The sequence below is a fragment of the Bufo bufo genome, chromosome 1 (assembly GCF_905171765.1).
Source record: "Bufo bufo chromosome 1, aBufBuf1.1, whole genome shotgun sequence".
NCBI classification, from domain to species: domain Eukaryota; kingdom Metazoa; phylum Chordata; class Amphibia; order Anura; family Bufonidae; genus Bufo; species Bufo bufo.
Window position 1 is genome coordinate 463,103,050 of NC_053389.1, and position 14,560 is coordinate 463,117,609.

Here is a 14,560-nt window from a genome sequence, read left to right on the forward strand (position 1 = left end):
TCACTACTGTATGTCTATGGGACGGCAGAGGACAGGAAGAGAGAAGGGAGATGGCATGTGCACTCTGCGCACGTCATCTCCATATACAGCTAAACTGCAGGGGTGCCGGACCCCCGCCAATCTGATATTGATGATCTATACAGAGGATAGGTCATCAATAGAAAAAGCCCAGACAACCCCTTTAACCATGATAAGTTTACTATGTTTGAACAACTTAAATTGGAGTGCCGTTTTATTTAACGTGGTCATGATTATAATCTTCCTTGACTATTTAAAAATCAGGATCATGTATGCAAATATTTTTATAAATTGACTGCTTCTACCAGGTTTGTGAATTTGAAGTAAAACCTGGTATTGCCATTAGAAATATTTTAAAATCTGTAAAGTTTTATTGATTAAAGTTGAAAAAAAAAAAAAAAAACACACATAACTGCCACCTTATTTGTATGTGTACTTTAAAATATATAAAATGTCTCGTTGATTTGCCTAATCTTTACTGAACTGAATGCCCTTTGATGGATGCAATGGAAGAGGACACAGGATGAAAGCATCACAACTATATAAAGCTAGCACCAGGTCTTCAATCACAAACAGCCAAGTTCCAACTGGAAAAACCATGTTTATTAAAACAGTATGATTACTACACTACAAGAGTGAGCTTCTCCAAATGACCAAGTATTTCTATGTATCTTTGCCCATATTGACTTGGATTTTCCTAGGATTTAAAAAAAAAAAATGATCATGAATGAACTTTTAAAAAACAACCCCCACTCTTCACACATGTGTTCCACTAAATGTTGAAAGAACCATGAAGACACCTCACATTTTATTTCCCATATCGTTCCCACAACAAAGTACCTAACAACTGCTAGCACACTACAGACCAATGTCATACCTTTCTGCATTTCAGAGGAACAGACAGTTTTGATGTGTTTAAACACATACTTTCACATTAAGCTTGATATATTGGTACTGATATCTTGATGTTGACACCATGGTATTCATAGTAAGACTAACAACACATTAGTAATACCTGTCATGACAGAATGGATGAACAACTTTTTTCCACAGCATGATGGTTATGGTTAATGTAAACCAAGTCACACTATATATAGTGGATGCATGAATAGGTACATATATTATACATGACATATTAAAATGCTGCTAAATTAGTCATACAAATTTTGGAAGACCAACTGTTTGCAACAAATGTCCAATATATTATTCATTGAATGTAGATAAATTTTAGCAATGAAAAGGAACATGATTTACAACTTGACAAGCTGCAAGTGCACCATGGAGTCATAGCATTATAACGTAAGGAACAAACCAGTGCCAAAAATCCAGGCTACAAAGAAAATATGCACACACAGTGCATCTGAATATCTGTAAAAACAGTACCAATAAGCAGGGACATTAATGTAGCAATAAAATAATGTAAAAACTGCAGCACCTGTGATGAATATAATCAGGACACATCTGTTTCTACCACAAAAAGTAAAAAAGAGAACATTTGTGCTGTAACAATTTTGTTCTAGTCAAAGTAAGTCACAAACAGTCACAAAATAAGTCAAGGGTAGTTTAGTCCATAAATCTCCTTTTCAGAACTATGTAGAGTGCAAGCATATCAAATTACATCATGTACATCATGTACAAACACATGGAAATTATTCTTGGTAAATCCCTAGATATGGAAAATGTGTTTCTAAAGATATCAATTTTAATCAAACAATATGAAAAGGAGCCAGAAAATGAAAGAAACTACATCCAGCATTTAGAAGCCAGCTATATGTTTTCTGCTTTACGCTATACATTTTGTAGGACAGAGATACATATATATCTCCATCTATCTATATACACTCACCTAAAAAATTATTAGGAACACCTGTTCTATTTCTCATTAATGCAATTATCTAGTCAACCAATCGCATGGCAGTTGCTTCAATGCATTTAGGGGTGTGGTCCTGGTCAAGACATTCTCCTGAACTCCAAACTGAATGTCAGAATGAGAAAGAAAGGTGATTTAAGCAATTTTGAGCGTGGCATGGTTGTTGGTGCCAGACGGGCCGGTCTGAGTATTTCACAATCTGCTCAGTTACTGGGATTTTCACACACAACCATTTCTAGGGTTTACAAAGAATGGTGTGAAAAGGGAAAAACATCCAGTATGCGGCAGTCCTGTGGGCAAAAATGCCTTGTGGATGCTAGAGGTCAGAGGAGAATGGGCCGACTGATTCAAGCTGATAGAAGAGCAACGTTGACTGAAATAACCACTTGTTACAACCGAGGTATGCAGCAAAGCATTTGTGAAGCCACAACACGCACAACCTTGAGGCGGATGGGCTACAACAGCAGAAGACCCCACCGGGTACCACTCATCTCCACTACAAATAGGAAAAAGAGGCTACAATTTGCACAAGCTCACCAAAATTGGACTGTTGAAGACTGGAAAAATGTTGCCTGGTCTGGTGAGTCTCGATTTGTGTTGAGACATTCAAATGGTAGAGTCCGAATTTGGCGTAAACAGAATGAGAACATGTATCCATCCTCTGATGGCTACTTCCAGCAGGATAATGCACCATGTCACAAAGCTCAAAGCTCAAATTGGTTTCTTGAACATGACAATGAGTTCACTGTATTAAAATGGCCCCCACAGTCACCAGATCTCAACCCAATAGAGTATCTTTGGGATGTGGTGGAACGGGAGCTTCGTGCCCTGGATGTGCATCCCTCAAATCTCCATCAATTGCAAGATGCTATCCTATCAATATGTGCCAACATTTCTAAAGGATGCTATCAGCACCTTGTTGAATCAATGCCACGTAGAATTAAGGCATTCTGAAGGCAAAAGGGGGTCCAACACCGTATTAGTATGGTGTTCCTAATAAATCTTTAGGTGAGTGTGTATATATATATATATATATATATATATATACACACATACACATACACACACACATACATATATACACACACGTACAGACCAAAAGTTTGGACACACCTTCTCATTCAAAGAGTTTTCTTTATTTTCATGACAATGAAAATTGTAGATTCACACTGAAGGCATCAAAACTATGAATTAACACATGTGGAATTATATACATAACAAACAAGTGTGAAACAACTGAAAATATGTTATATTCTAGGTTCTTCAAAGTAGCCACCTTTTGCTTTGATTACTGCTTTGCACACTCTTGGCATTCTCTTGATGAGCTTCAAGAGGTAGTCCCCTGAAATGGTTTTCACTTCACAGGTGTGCCCTGTCAGGTTTAATAAGTGGGATTTCTTGCCTTATAAATGGGGTTGGGACCATCAGTTGCGTTGAGGAGAAGTCAGGTGGATACACAGCTGATAGTCCTACTGAATAGACTGTTAGAATTTGTATTATGGCAAGAAAAAAGCAGCTAAGTAAAGAAAAACGAGTGGCCATCATTACTTTAAGAAATGAAGGTCAGTCAGTCAGCCGAAAAGTTGGGAAAACTTTGAAAGTAAGGGCTATTTGACCATGAAGGAGAGTGATGGGGTGCTGCGCCAGATGACCTGGCCTCCACAGTCACCAGACCTGAACCCAATCGAGATGGTTTGGGGTGAGCTGGACCGCAGAGTGAAGGCAAAAGGGCCAACAAGTGCTAAGCATCTCTGGGAACTCCTTCAAGACTGTTGGAAGACCATTTCAGGGGACTACCTCTTGAAGCTCATCAAGAGAATGCCAAGAGTGTGCAAAGCAGTAATCAAAGCAAGAGGTGGCTACTTTGAAGGACCTAGAATATGACATATTTTCAGTTGTTTCACACTTGTTTGTTATGTATATAATTCCACATGTGTTAATTCATAGTTTTGATGCCTTCATAGTCATGAAAATAAAGAAAACTCTTTGAATGAGAAGGTGTGTCCAAACTTTTGGTCTGTACTGTATATACACATACATACATACACATATATACATACATACATCTCAAAAAAATAAAGGGAACACAAAAATAACACATCCTAGATCTGAATTAATTAAATATTCTTCTGAAATACTTTGTTCTTTACATAGTTGAATGTGCTGACAACAAAATCACACAAAAATAAAAAAATGGAAATCAAATTTTTTAACCCATGGATGTCTGGATTTGGAGTCACACTCAAAATTAAAGTGGAAAAACACACTACAGGCTGATCCAACTTTGATGTAATGTCCTTAACCACTTGCCGCAACTGTAACGCCGAAAGGCGTCATCGCGGCGGCTCCCCCAGGCTACGCTAACGCCGATTGGCGTCATCTCGCGTGAGCCGAGATTTCCTGTGAACGCGCGCACACAGGCGCGCGCGCTCACAGGAACGGAAGGTGAGAGAGTGGATCTCCAGCCTGCCAGCGGCGATCGTTCGCTGGCATGCTGGAGATGTGATTTTTTTAACCCCTGAAAGGTATATCAGACGCTGTTTTGATAACAGCGTCTAATATACCTGCTACCTGGTCCTCTGGTGGTCCCCTTTGTTTGGATCGACCACCAGAGGACACAGGTAGCTCAGTAATATGTTGCACCAAGCACCACTACACTACACCCCCCCCTGTCACTTATTAACCCCTTATTCACCCTTGACCACCCCATATAGACTCCCTGATCACCCCCCTGTCATTGATTACCCCCCTGTCATTGATTACCCCCCTGTAAAGCTCTATTCAGACGTCCGCATGATTTTTACGGATCCACTGATAGATGGATCGGATCCGCAAAACGCATACGGACGTCTGAATGGAGCCTTACAGGGGCGTGATCAATGACTGTGGTGATCACCCCATATAGAGTCCCTGATCACCCCCCCTGTCATTGATCACCCCCCTGTAAAAGCCCCATTCAGACGTCCGCATGATTTTTTACGGATCCACTGATAGATGGATCGGATCCGCAAAACGCATACGGAAGTCTGAATGGAGCCTTACAGGGGCGTGATCAATGACTGTGGTGATCACCCCATATAGACTCCCTGATCACCCCCCTGTCATTGATTACCCCCTGTCAATGATCACCCCCCTGTAAAGCTCCATTCAGACGTCCGCATGATTTTTACGGATCCACTGATAGATGGATCGGATCCGCAAAACGCATATGGACGTCTGAATGGAGCCTTACAGGGGCGTGATCAATGACTGTGGTGATCACCACATATAGACTCCCTGATAACCCCCCTGTAAAGCTCATTCAGATGTCCGCATGATTTTTACAGATCCACTGATAGATGGATCAGATCCGCAAAACGCATACGGACGTCTGAATGGAGCCTTACAGGGGCGTGATCAATGACTGTGGTGATCACCCCATATAGACTCCCTGATCACCCCCCTGTAAGGCTCCATTCAGACATTTTTTTGGCCCAAGTTAGCGGAAATTATTTTTTTTTTCTTACAAAGTCTCATATTCCACTAACTTGTGTCAAAAAATAAAATCTCACATGAACTCACCATACCCCTCACGGAATCCAAATGCGTAAAATTTTGTAGAGATTTATATTCCAGACTTCTTCTCACGCTTTAGGGCCCCTAGAATGCCAGGGCAGTATAAATACCCCACATGTGACCCCATTTCGGAAAGAAGACACCGCAAGGTATTACGTGAGGGGCATATTGAGTCCATGAACGATTGAAATTTTTGTCCCAAGTTAGCGGAAAGGGAGACTGTGAGAAAAAAATGAATAAAATCAATTTCCGCTAACTTGTGCCAAAAAAAAAAAAAATTCTATGAACTCGCCATGCCCCTCATTGAATACCTTGGGGTGTCTTCTTTCCAAAATGGGGTCACATGTGGGGTATTTATACTGCCCTGGCATTCTAGGGGCCCTAAAGCGTGAGAAGAAGTCTGGGAATTAAATGTCTAAAAATGCCCTCATAAAAGGAATGTGGGCCCCTTTGCGCATCTAGGCTGCAAAAAAGTGTCACACATCTGGTATCGCCGTACTCAGAAGAAGTTGGGCAATGTGTTTTGGGGTGTCATTTTACATATACCCATGCTGGGTGAGATAAATATCTTGGTCAAATGCCAACTTTGTATAAAAAAAAAATGGGAAAAGTTGTCTTTTGCCAAGATATTTCTCTCACCCAGCATGAGTATATGTAAAAAGACACCCCAAAACACATTCCCCAACTTCTCCTGAGTACGGCGATACCACATGTGTGACACTTTTTTGCAGCCTAGGTGGGAAAAGGGGCCCACATTCCAAAGAGCACCTTTAGGATTTCACAGGTCATTTACCTACTTACCACACATTAGGGCCCCTGGAAAATGCCAGGGCAGTATAACTACCCCACAAGTGACCCCATTTTGGAAAGAAGACACCCCAAGGTATTCCGTGAGGGGCATGGCGAGTTCCTAGAATTTTATATTTTTTGTCACAAGTTAGCGGAAAATGATGATTATTTTTTTTTCCTTACAAAGTCTCATATTCCACTAACTTGTGACAAAAAATAAAAACTTCCATGAACTCACTATGCCCATCACGAAATACCTGGGGGTGTCTTCTTTCCAAAATGGGGTCACTTGTGGGGTAGTTATACTGCCCTGGCATTCTAGGGGCCCAAATGTGTGGTAAGAAGTTTGAAATCAAAATGTGTAAAAAATGACCAGTGAAATCCGAAAGGTGCTCTTTGGAATATGGGCCCCTTTGCCCACCTAGGCTGCAAAAAAGTGTCACACATCTGGTATCTCCGTACTCAGGAGAAGTTGGGGAATGTGTTTTGGGGTGTCATTTTACATATACCCATGCTGGGTGAGAGAAATATCTTGGCAAAAGACAACTTTTCCCATTTTTTTTTATACAAAGTTGGCATTTGACCAAGATATTTATCTCACCCAGCATGGGTATATGTAAAATGACACCCCAAAACACATTCCCCAACTTCTCCTGAGTACGGCGATACCACGTGTGGCACTTTTTTGCAGCCTAGGTGGGCAAAGGGGCCCATATTCCAAAGAGCACCTTTCGGATTTCACTGGTCATTTTTTACAGAATTTGATTTCAAACTCCTTACCACACACTAGGGCCCCTAGAATGCCAGGGCAGTATAACTACCCCACAAGTGACCCCATTTTGGAAAGAAGACACCCCAAGGTATTCGCTGATGGGCATAGTGAGTTCATGGAAGTTTTTATTTTTTGTCACAAGTTAGTGGAATATGACACTTTGTATGAAAAAAAAAAAAAAAATTTCCGCTAACTTGTGACAAAAAAAAAAAAAAGTTCTATGAACTCACTATGCCCATCAGCGAATACCTTAGGGTGTGTACTTTCCGAAATGGGGTCATTTGTGGGGTGTTTGTACTGTCTGGGCATTGTAGAACCTCAGGAAACATGACAGGTGCTCAGAAAGTCAGAGCTGCTTCAAAAAGCGGAAATTCACATTTTTGTACCATAGTTTGTAAACGCTATAACTTTTACCCAAACCATTTTTTTTTTTACCCAAACATTTTTTTTTTATCAAAGACATGTAGAACAATAAATTTAGAGAAAAATTTATATATGGATGTCGTTTTTTTTGCAAAATTTTGCAACTGAAAGTGAAAAGTCATTTTTTTGCAAAAAAATCGTTAAATTTCGATTAATAACAAAAAAAGTAAAAAATGTCAGCAGCAATGAAATACCACCAAATGAAAGCTCTATTAGTGAGAAGAAAAGGAGGTAAAATTCATTTGGGTGGTAAGTTGCATGATCGAGCAATAAACCGCTAAAGTTGTGGAGTGCCGATTTGTAAAAAAGGGCCTGGTCTTTAGGGGGGTATAAACCTGTGGTCCTTAAGTGGTTAAAACAAGTCAAAATGAGGCTCAGTAGTGTGTGTGGCCTCCACGTGCCTGTATGACCTCCCTACAACGCCTGTGCATGCTCCTGACGAGGTGGCGGACAGTCTCCTGAGCGATCTCCTCCCAGACCTGGACTAAAGCATCTGCCAACTCCTGGCCAGTGTGTGGTGCAACGTGACGTTGGTGGATAGAGCGAGACATGATGTCCCAGATGTGCTCAATTGGATTCAGGTCTGGGGAACGGGCAGGCCAGTCCATAGCATCAATGCCTTCGTCTTGCAGGAACTGCTGACACACTCCAGCCACATGAGGTCTAGCATTGTCTTGCATTAGGAGGAACCCAGGGCCAACCGCACCAGCATATGGTCTCACAATGGGTCTGAGGATCTTATCTCGGTACCTAATGGCAGTCAGGCTACCTCTGGCGAGTACATGGAGGGCTGTGCGGCCCTCCAAAGAAATACCACCCCACACCATTACTGACCCAATGCCAAACCGGTCATGCTGGAGGATATTGCAGGCAGCAGAACGTTCTCCACGGCGTCTCCAGATTCTGTCACGTCTGTCACATGTGCTCAGTGTGAACCTGCTTTCATCTGGGAAGAGCACAGGGCATCAGTGGCGAATTTGCCAATCTTAGTGTTCTCTGGCAAATGCCAAACGTCCTGCACGGTGTTGGGCTGTAAGCTCAACCCCCACCTGTGGACGTCGGGCCCTCATATCACCCTCATGGAGTCAGTTTCTGACCGTTTGAGCAGACACATGCACATTTGTGGCCTGCTGGAGGTCATTTTGCAGGGCTCTGGCAGTGCTCCTCCTGTTCCTCCTTGCACAAAGGCGGAGGTAGCGGTCCTGCTGCTGGGTAGTTGCCCTCCTACGGCCTCCTCCACGTCTCCTGATGTACTGGCCTGTCTCCTGGTAGCGCCTCCATGCTCTGGACACTACGCTGACAGACACAGCAAACCTTCTTGCCACAGCTCGCATTGATGTGCCATCCTGGATAAGCTGCACTACCTGAGCCACTTGTGTGGGTTGTAGACTCAGTCTCATGCTACCACTAGAGTGAAAGCACCGCCAGCATTCAAAAGTGACCAAAACATCAGCCAGGAAGCATAGGAACTGAGAAGTTGTCTGTGGTTACCACCTGCAGAACCACTCCTTTATTGGGGGTGTCTTGCTAATTGCCTATAATTTCCACCTGTTGTCTATCCCATTTGCACAACAGCATGTGAAATTGATTGTCACTCAGTGTTGCTTCCTAAGTGGACAGTTTGATTTCACAGAAGTGTGATTGACTTGGAGTTACATTGTATTGTTTAAGTGTTCCCTTTATTTTTTTGAGCAGTATATATATATATATATATATATATATATATATATATATATATATATACACACACACCTGGGTGAATAAAGGTTCACTTTCTTTCTTTTACCTCTTGGAGTGCCACCCGTTTTTCTGGACATATATATATATATATACATACATATATTTATATTACATAGGCAGATACATGATTACATAATTTCTTTATAATTAACTTATATACAGGTGAAACTCGAAAAATTTGAATATCGTTCAAAAGTCCATTTATTTTACTAATGCAAATTAAAAGGAATTGGATTAATGCAGCTTAAAATTTGAATTTTGTGAAAAGGTTCAATATGCTAGGCTCAAATTGTCACACTCTAGTCAGCTAATTAATCCATACCCCCTGAGCAAAGGGTAGACTTTGAGGTTTCATAAGCTGTAAGCCATAATCATCCAAATTATAACAAATAAAGGCTTTAAATATCTCGCTTTGCATATAATGAGTCTCTCTCATATATTAGTTTCACCATTTAAGTTGCATTACTGAAATAAATGGACTTTGCACGATATTCTAATTTTTCGAATTTCACCTGTATATTCTTATCTGATGCTATGTGTTCTAACACCTATGGAGCAGGTCTTCATTGGGTTTCAATGAAGGTCTTATAAGACCTTTGGCAAAACTTAAAGCTGTTCCATATTTCAGTTCTCCTCTTAATTTCCTCTCTCCCACAAAAAAAAAAACAAAAAAACACTATGCTTTTCAAACCATCAGCTAAATTTGAATAATTTGGTATTTGCATGTAATTACAAATTTACTATAGCCACCGAGTTATTCAAAAAAATTTATTTGTATAGCACCACCTGCTGTTTGTTCTTTTCCAACATGTCTCTGTCAAACTAGCTATGGTGGACGCACATGTTTAGCTACATCTTTCAATGGTCACCACCAGGCAATTTTTCTTTTGGAAGCTGTGACCGTTACGGGGAGAGCTAAAGCAGAAAGGACATCGCCCTGAGAAAGGACCAAAACCCTGAGGAAGGACACCCACCCTGAGCTGCCTGCTTGAAATAAATCTAGCAGAACAAATGAGTCAATGAGTGTGTGTGTGTGTATCATTTTTTTTTTTTTTACATTAACCATGACAATCTCTTTTAAACACAGTGGTTTGCTGTGAACATTTAGAAGTCAAATCTAGTGGTAGCATTTATGGGATCATTTATTAAACTGGTGTAAAGTAGAACTGGCTTAGTTGCCCATAGCAACCAATCAGATTCCACGTTTTATTTTCCAAAGGAGCTGTCAAAAATGAAAGGTGCAATTTGATTGGTTGCTATGGGTGACAAAGCCAGTTCTACTTTACATCAGTTTGATAAATGACCCCATTAGTGTCTACTATATTTTACATGAAATTTACTTTACTTACAAAAGCTGTTCAGATACAAAAAGTTATTAAAGAAATGTTATGGGAAAAAATTATATGTGAATAATGTTTAATGCAACATTATTTGTATTTTTGTGTGGTTTAACATGAGAAGGTTTGTATAGTCTCTGATGTTCTTGTTTGTTCAAACCAGTGTAGCCTGCTGGCCCTCAGGACATACACTTATGTATTTTTTACAGCTTCTGAAATTCCATTCATATACATTTTGCTTTGACTAGATAGAAAGACCTAGAGAAAAGGTCATGGTGAAGAAATGTCCAAATTTGACAACACCAAGAGAAAGTCTAGGTACTGTAGTTTGACAGTGGTATAAAAAGTAACATGAGCTATTCTTTGTGACTCCAATCTAAAACAGTTAAGGGGGGTTGTCTCATCTGTCCTATTAGGGCATATAGACATCATAAAGGGGTATACCACTCAAGACTCTATGGGCCAGTGCAGAAGATTATTCCTGAGCAGCCATCTATATGTCACAAGAACGGGACCCACAGTTATCAGATGAGTGCTGTGGCAGATATCAGATTAAATAGGTTGTCTGTGGTGAAACAACCTTTTAAAGCTAATGCTTACATGCAATTAAAGGGGTTATCCGTACAGTATTACGGGAGCTCCGTACAGTATTAGAATGTATTGGCTCCAATGACTTTCTGAAGTAATAACTTCGTAAATTAATTTCTACTGTAAAAAAACCTTTGTACCAAACTTGGTTCAGTTCCAAGGTTCCACCTGGAACCGAACTCAAGTTCTGTACCAAGGTTTTTTAAAGTAGAAATTCATTTCTGAAGTTATTACCTGAAATCTCACGATACTTTGCAAAGTAATAACTTCGGCTCATCTGAGCCAATACATTCTAATACTGTATGGAGCGCTAGCTCCGTACAGTATTCTAACAAAGTTTTATGCGAATAGGTCTTCGGATGAAGCATCCGAAGCCGATTTGCTCATCCCTAGTTATCACATGGTTAATGTAAAAATTAAATAAGGTATGTATACTACATAGCCATCAACAAAGATAGAACCTTACGAGTCTTACCAGTTTTTCAATATCATGCACAGCATCAGTCAGAGGATTTGTGCAGGGACTTCCAAAGCATACAAAAAACAGTTGAAGATAAATACATGTGATAATCCAAGTCTAAAAGAAAACAGAAAATCACTGTCAGTTAATATAGTAGAACACAAAGAGAGTTATTGAAAACATTAGCTTATAAAGTAACAGAACACTTGGCTGAGTTGCCATGGAAAACATTGCCGATTTTCTCACACATTTAATTTTTTTTATAAAATATATCAAACTTGAAAAAAATAAAAATGTAAAAAAAAAAAGAAAATTGCTTACTCATAGGAGAGAGGCCTAGAAATTAGCAATTGGCAAACAACTTTTTGAATTGCTTTTTGCGCACAACGATGAAAATTCTTATGTCCGAGTTATTCTAATTTGGCATCTAGATTTTACAGTTGGATCTCTGTCCCTGCTTTACGTACATTTTATATCATATGTACAATAATTGCTCATTATCATTTCTGAATCCTTAAAGGGAATGGATCATCAGAAAATGACCTTTTGTTTAAATCACATTTTTATGTTTAACATTTATAAAGAATTTTTGATGTTATTTTTAATGTCAATATATATATATATATATAGTTAAACAAAAACCATAAAATCCTGCAGTTTTTGCAATGGCCACTAGGCCTAATAATAGGCATCACTTTTTGGTCTATACAGGTCATTTTACTGCAGTTATTTGCTTATCATACTAATCCTGACTGTAATTAATTCACCTCTGTGTATAGATAAGACAGGATCCACCATTCACAATAGGTGATTGTCAAAGCTTATCTATTCTTTCCTTGTACAATGACCTCTGCACTGGTCACAGAGCATGCCTAGAAAACTCTCCCATAGAAGTCAATGAGGTCCCTCCTGTCCATTGATCATGAGGCTGCCGTAAAGCAATTTTCTCAATGCTTCCTAAATGCTGTTACGAACATCTCAGACAAGATGGCTGCCCACAAAATCATGTTAAAAAAAAATAGAATTAAAAAAAATCTGCAATCAGAAAATAAAAAACAGATTAGAAAACAATGTTCTGAGATTGTTACATTGATGACTTCTTGAGGAATTGGTCATCATAGAAGATAGGTGGGGTTTAACTTGAGACATAGCAGGTAGCCACTGAAACTACCCAGCTCTATTTCTGGCATCAGGGCTAGTGTTGAGTGCGAATATTCGAATCACAAATTTTTTACGCGAATATAGGCACTTCGAGAATTTACAAATATCTAGAATATAGTGCTATATCTTCGTAATCGTAAATATTCTAGATTTTTTTCATCAGTACCCATGATCCCTCACTGCTTCGTGCTTGTGGGCCAATGAGAAGGCTGCAATATCTTTGACTTTAGGAGTAGTGTTGATCGCAAATTTTCTTATCGCTAATTTTCCCCCCTGCTTATCACTGATCAGGGCTACAGCAGATCAACTGATTGGTGGGACTGCAAGGAGTAAGACCTCTGAAGATCTCCTGAGGATAGGTCATCAATATAAAAATTCCATAGAACCACTTGAACTGTAGTTATAATGGCCCAAGGCAAACCGTATGTTTTATAACCACATATTAATGATTTGTGTATCTTCGTATAGTTCCAATTGCAAGATAATTCAAAGACTTCTACTGGCTAACAGATCATTAATCCCAAGCAGAGCATCTACTAAATGGACTGTATGACTCTTATACTACACTCTTCTTGTTAAAACCACATGATGTAGCTTAACCACAATTTTCTTGAATTAGCCAGATGAAAGCCGGGTGTCTTCATCTTTAGGAGGAAAGTCTTACTATGTATGAATGAATGTGGCTTCCTGAGGAATGAAGCTAGTAAGGCCCGGAGGAAATACTTTGTCCCTGGTTGGAACGGGAATGTGTCTGTCCAGCTGCTTACTTGCTCATTGCAGACAAGACTGTTATCGCCTTGCTAACAAAAAAGGCACTTGTTTTTCTGATGACATAGTAGATAAAGTACTTTATTAATTCTAAAAAGGTAGGCACAAAGCATTGTCAACATCTAATGGAGCTTCAGATTTTGTTAAAAATGCCAGACAATATACTGCAGCATGCATTAATCTTTTTCAGTAAGGGTACTTTCACACTTGCGTTAAACTTTTTCGGTATTGAGTTCCGTCCTAGGGGCTCAATACCCGAAAAAAAAAAAAAGTTCAGTTTTATCCTAATGCATTCTGAATGGAGAGCAATACGTTCAGTATGCATCAGGATGTCTTCAGTTCAGTCACTGTACGGTTTCTGGATGGAGAAATTTTCTGTATTTTCTGTGTCCAAAATTCCGGAACACTTGCTGGAATACCGGATGCGGCATTATTTTACATTGAATTTCATTAATGCCGGATCCAGCCCCAAGTGTTTTGGCAAAACGGATCCGGTTTTGCGGTCTGCGCAGACCTTTAAAAATGTGAAAAAGCTAAATACCGGATCGGTTTTTCCAGATGACAACCAGAGAGACGGATTTGGTATTGCAATGCATTTTTTAGACGGATCCGCATCCCGATCCTTCTACAAATGCGGTCCGTTTGCATACAGATTGCCGAATAGATCCGGCGACGGAACTGCTTGCCGGAATCCAGCAACCCAAGTGTGAAAGTACACTTAGAGGGATTTTGTGACTTCAGCAAGTGGTATTTATTATGTAGATAAAGTTAAACACAAGGCACTTAGGTGATTGTCCATGTTCCTTTGCTGGCTGGATTCATTTTTCCATCACATTATACACTGCTCGTTTCCATGGTTATGACCACCCTTTAATCCAGCAGTGATGGCTGTGTTTGCAAACTATAGGAAAGGGTGCTGGCCTCTATGGTGGCCACTACCATGGGAATCTCCACAGGCATGCACTTTTTCATAGTGTGCAAGCATGGCCACCATTGCTGGATTGCAGGGTGGTCGTTAACCCTGGATATGAGCAGTGTATAATGTGATGGAAAAATGGATCAAGCCAACAAAGGAGGCA

The 14,560-nt window shown here is 39.9% G+C and overlaps 1 protein-coding gene across 1 annotated transcript in view; it reads right to left on the reverse strand.

The window, feature by feature from the left end:
* KITLG (KIT ligand) overlaps positions 1-14,560 on the reverse strand; it is an 80,865-nt gene that overhangs the window by 40,915 nt on the left and 25,390 nt on the right. Inside the window, exon 2 of the mRNA XM_040408669.1 lies at positions 11,568-11,669. Coding sequence (XP_040264603.1) covers positions 11,568-11,669 — 102 coding nt within the window. The remainder of the gene's footprint in view (positions 1-11,567; positions 11,670-14,560) is intronic.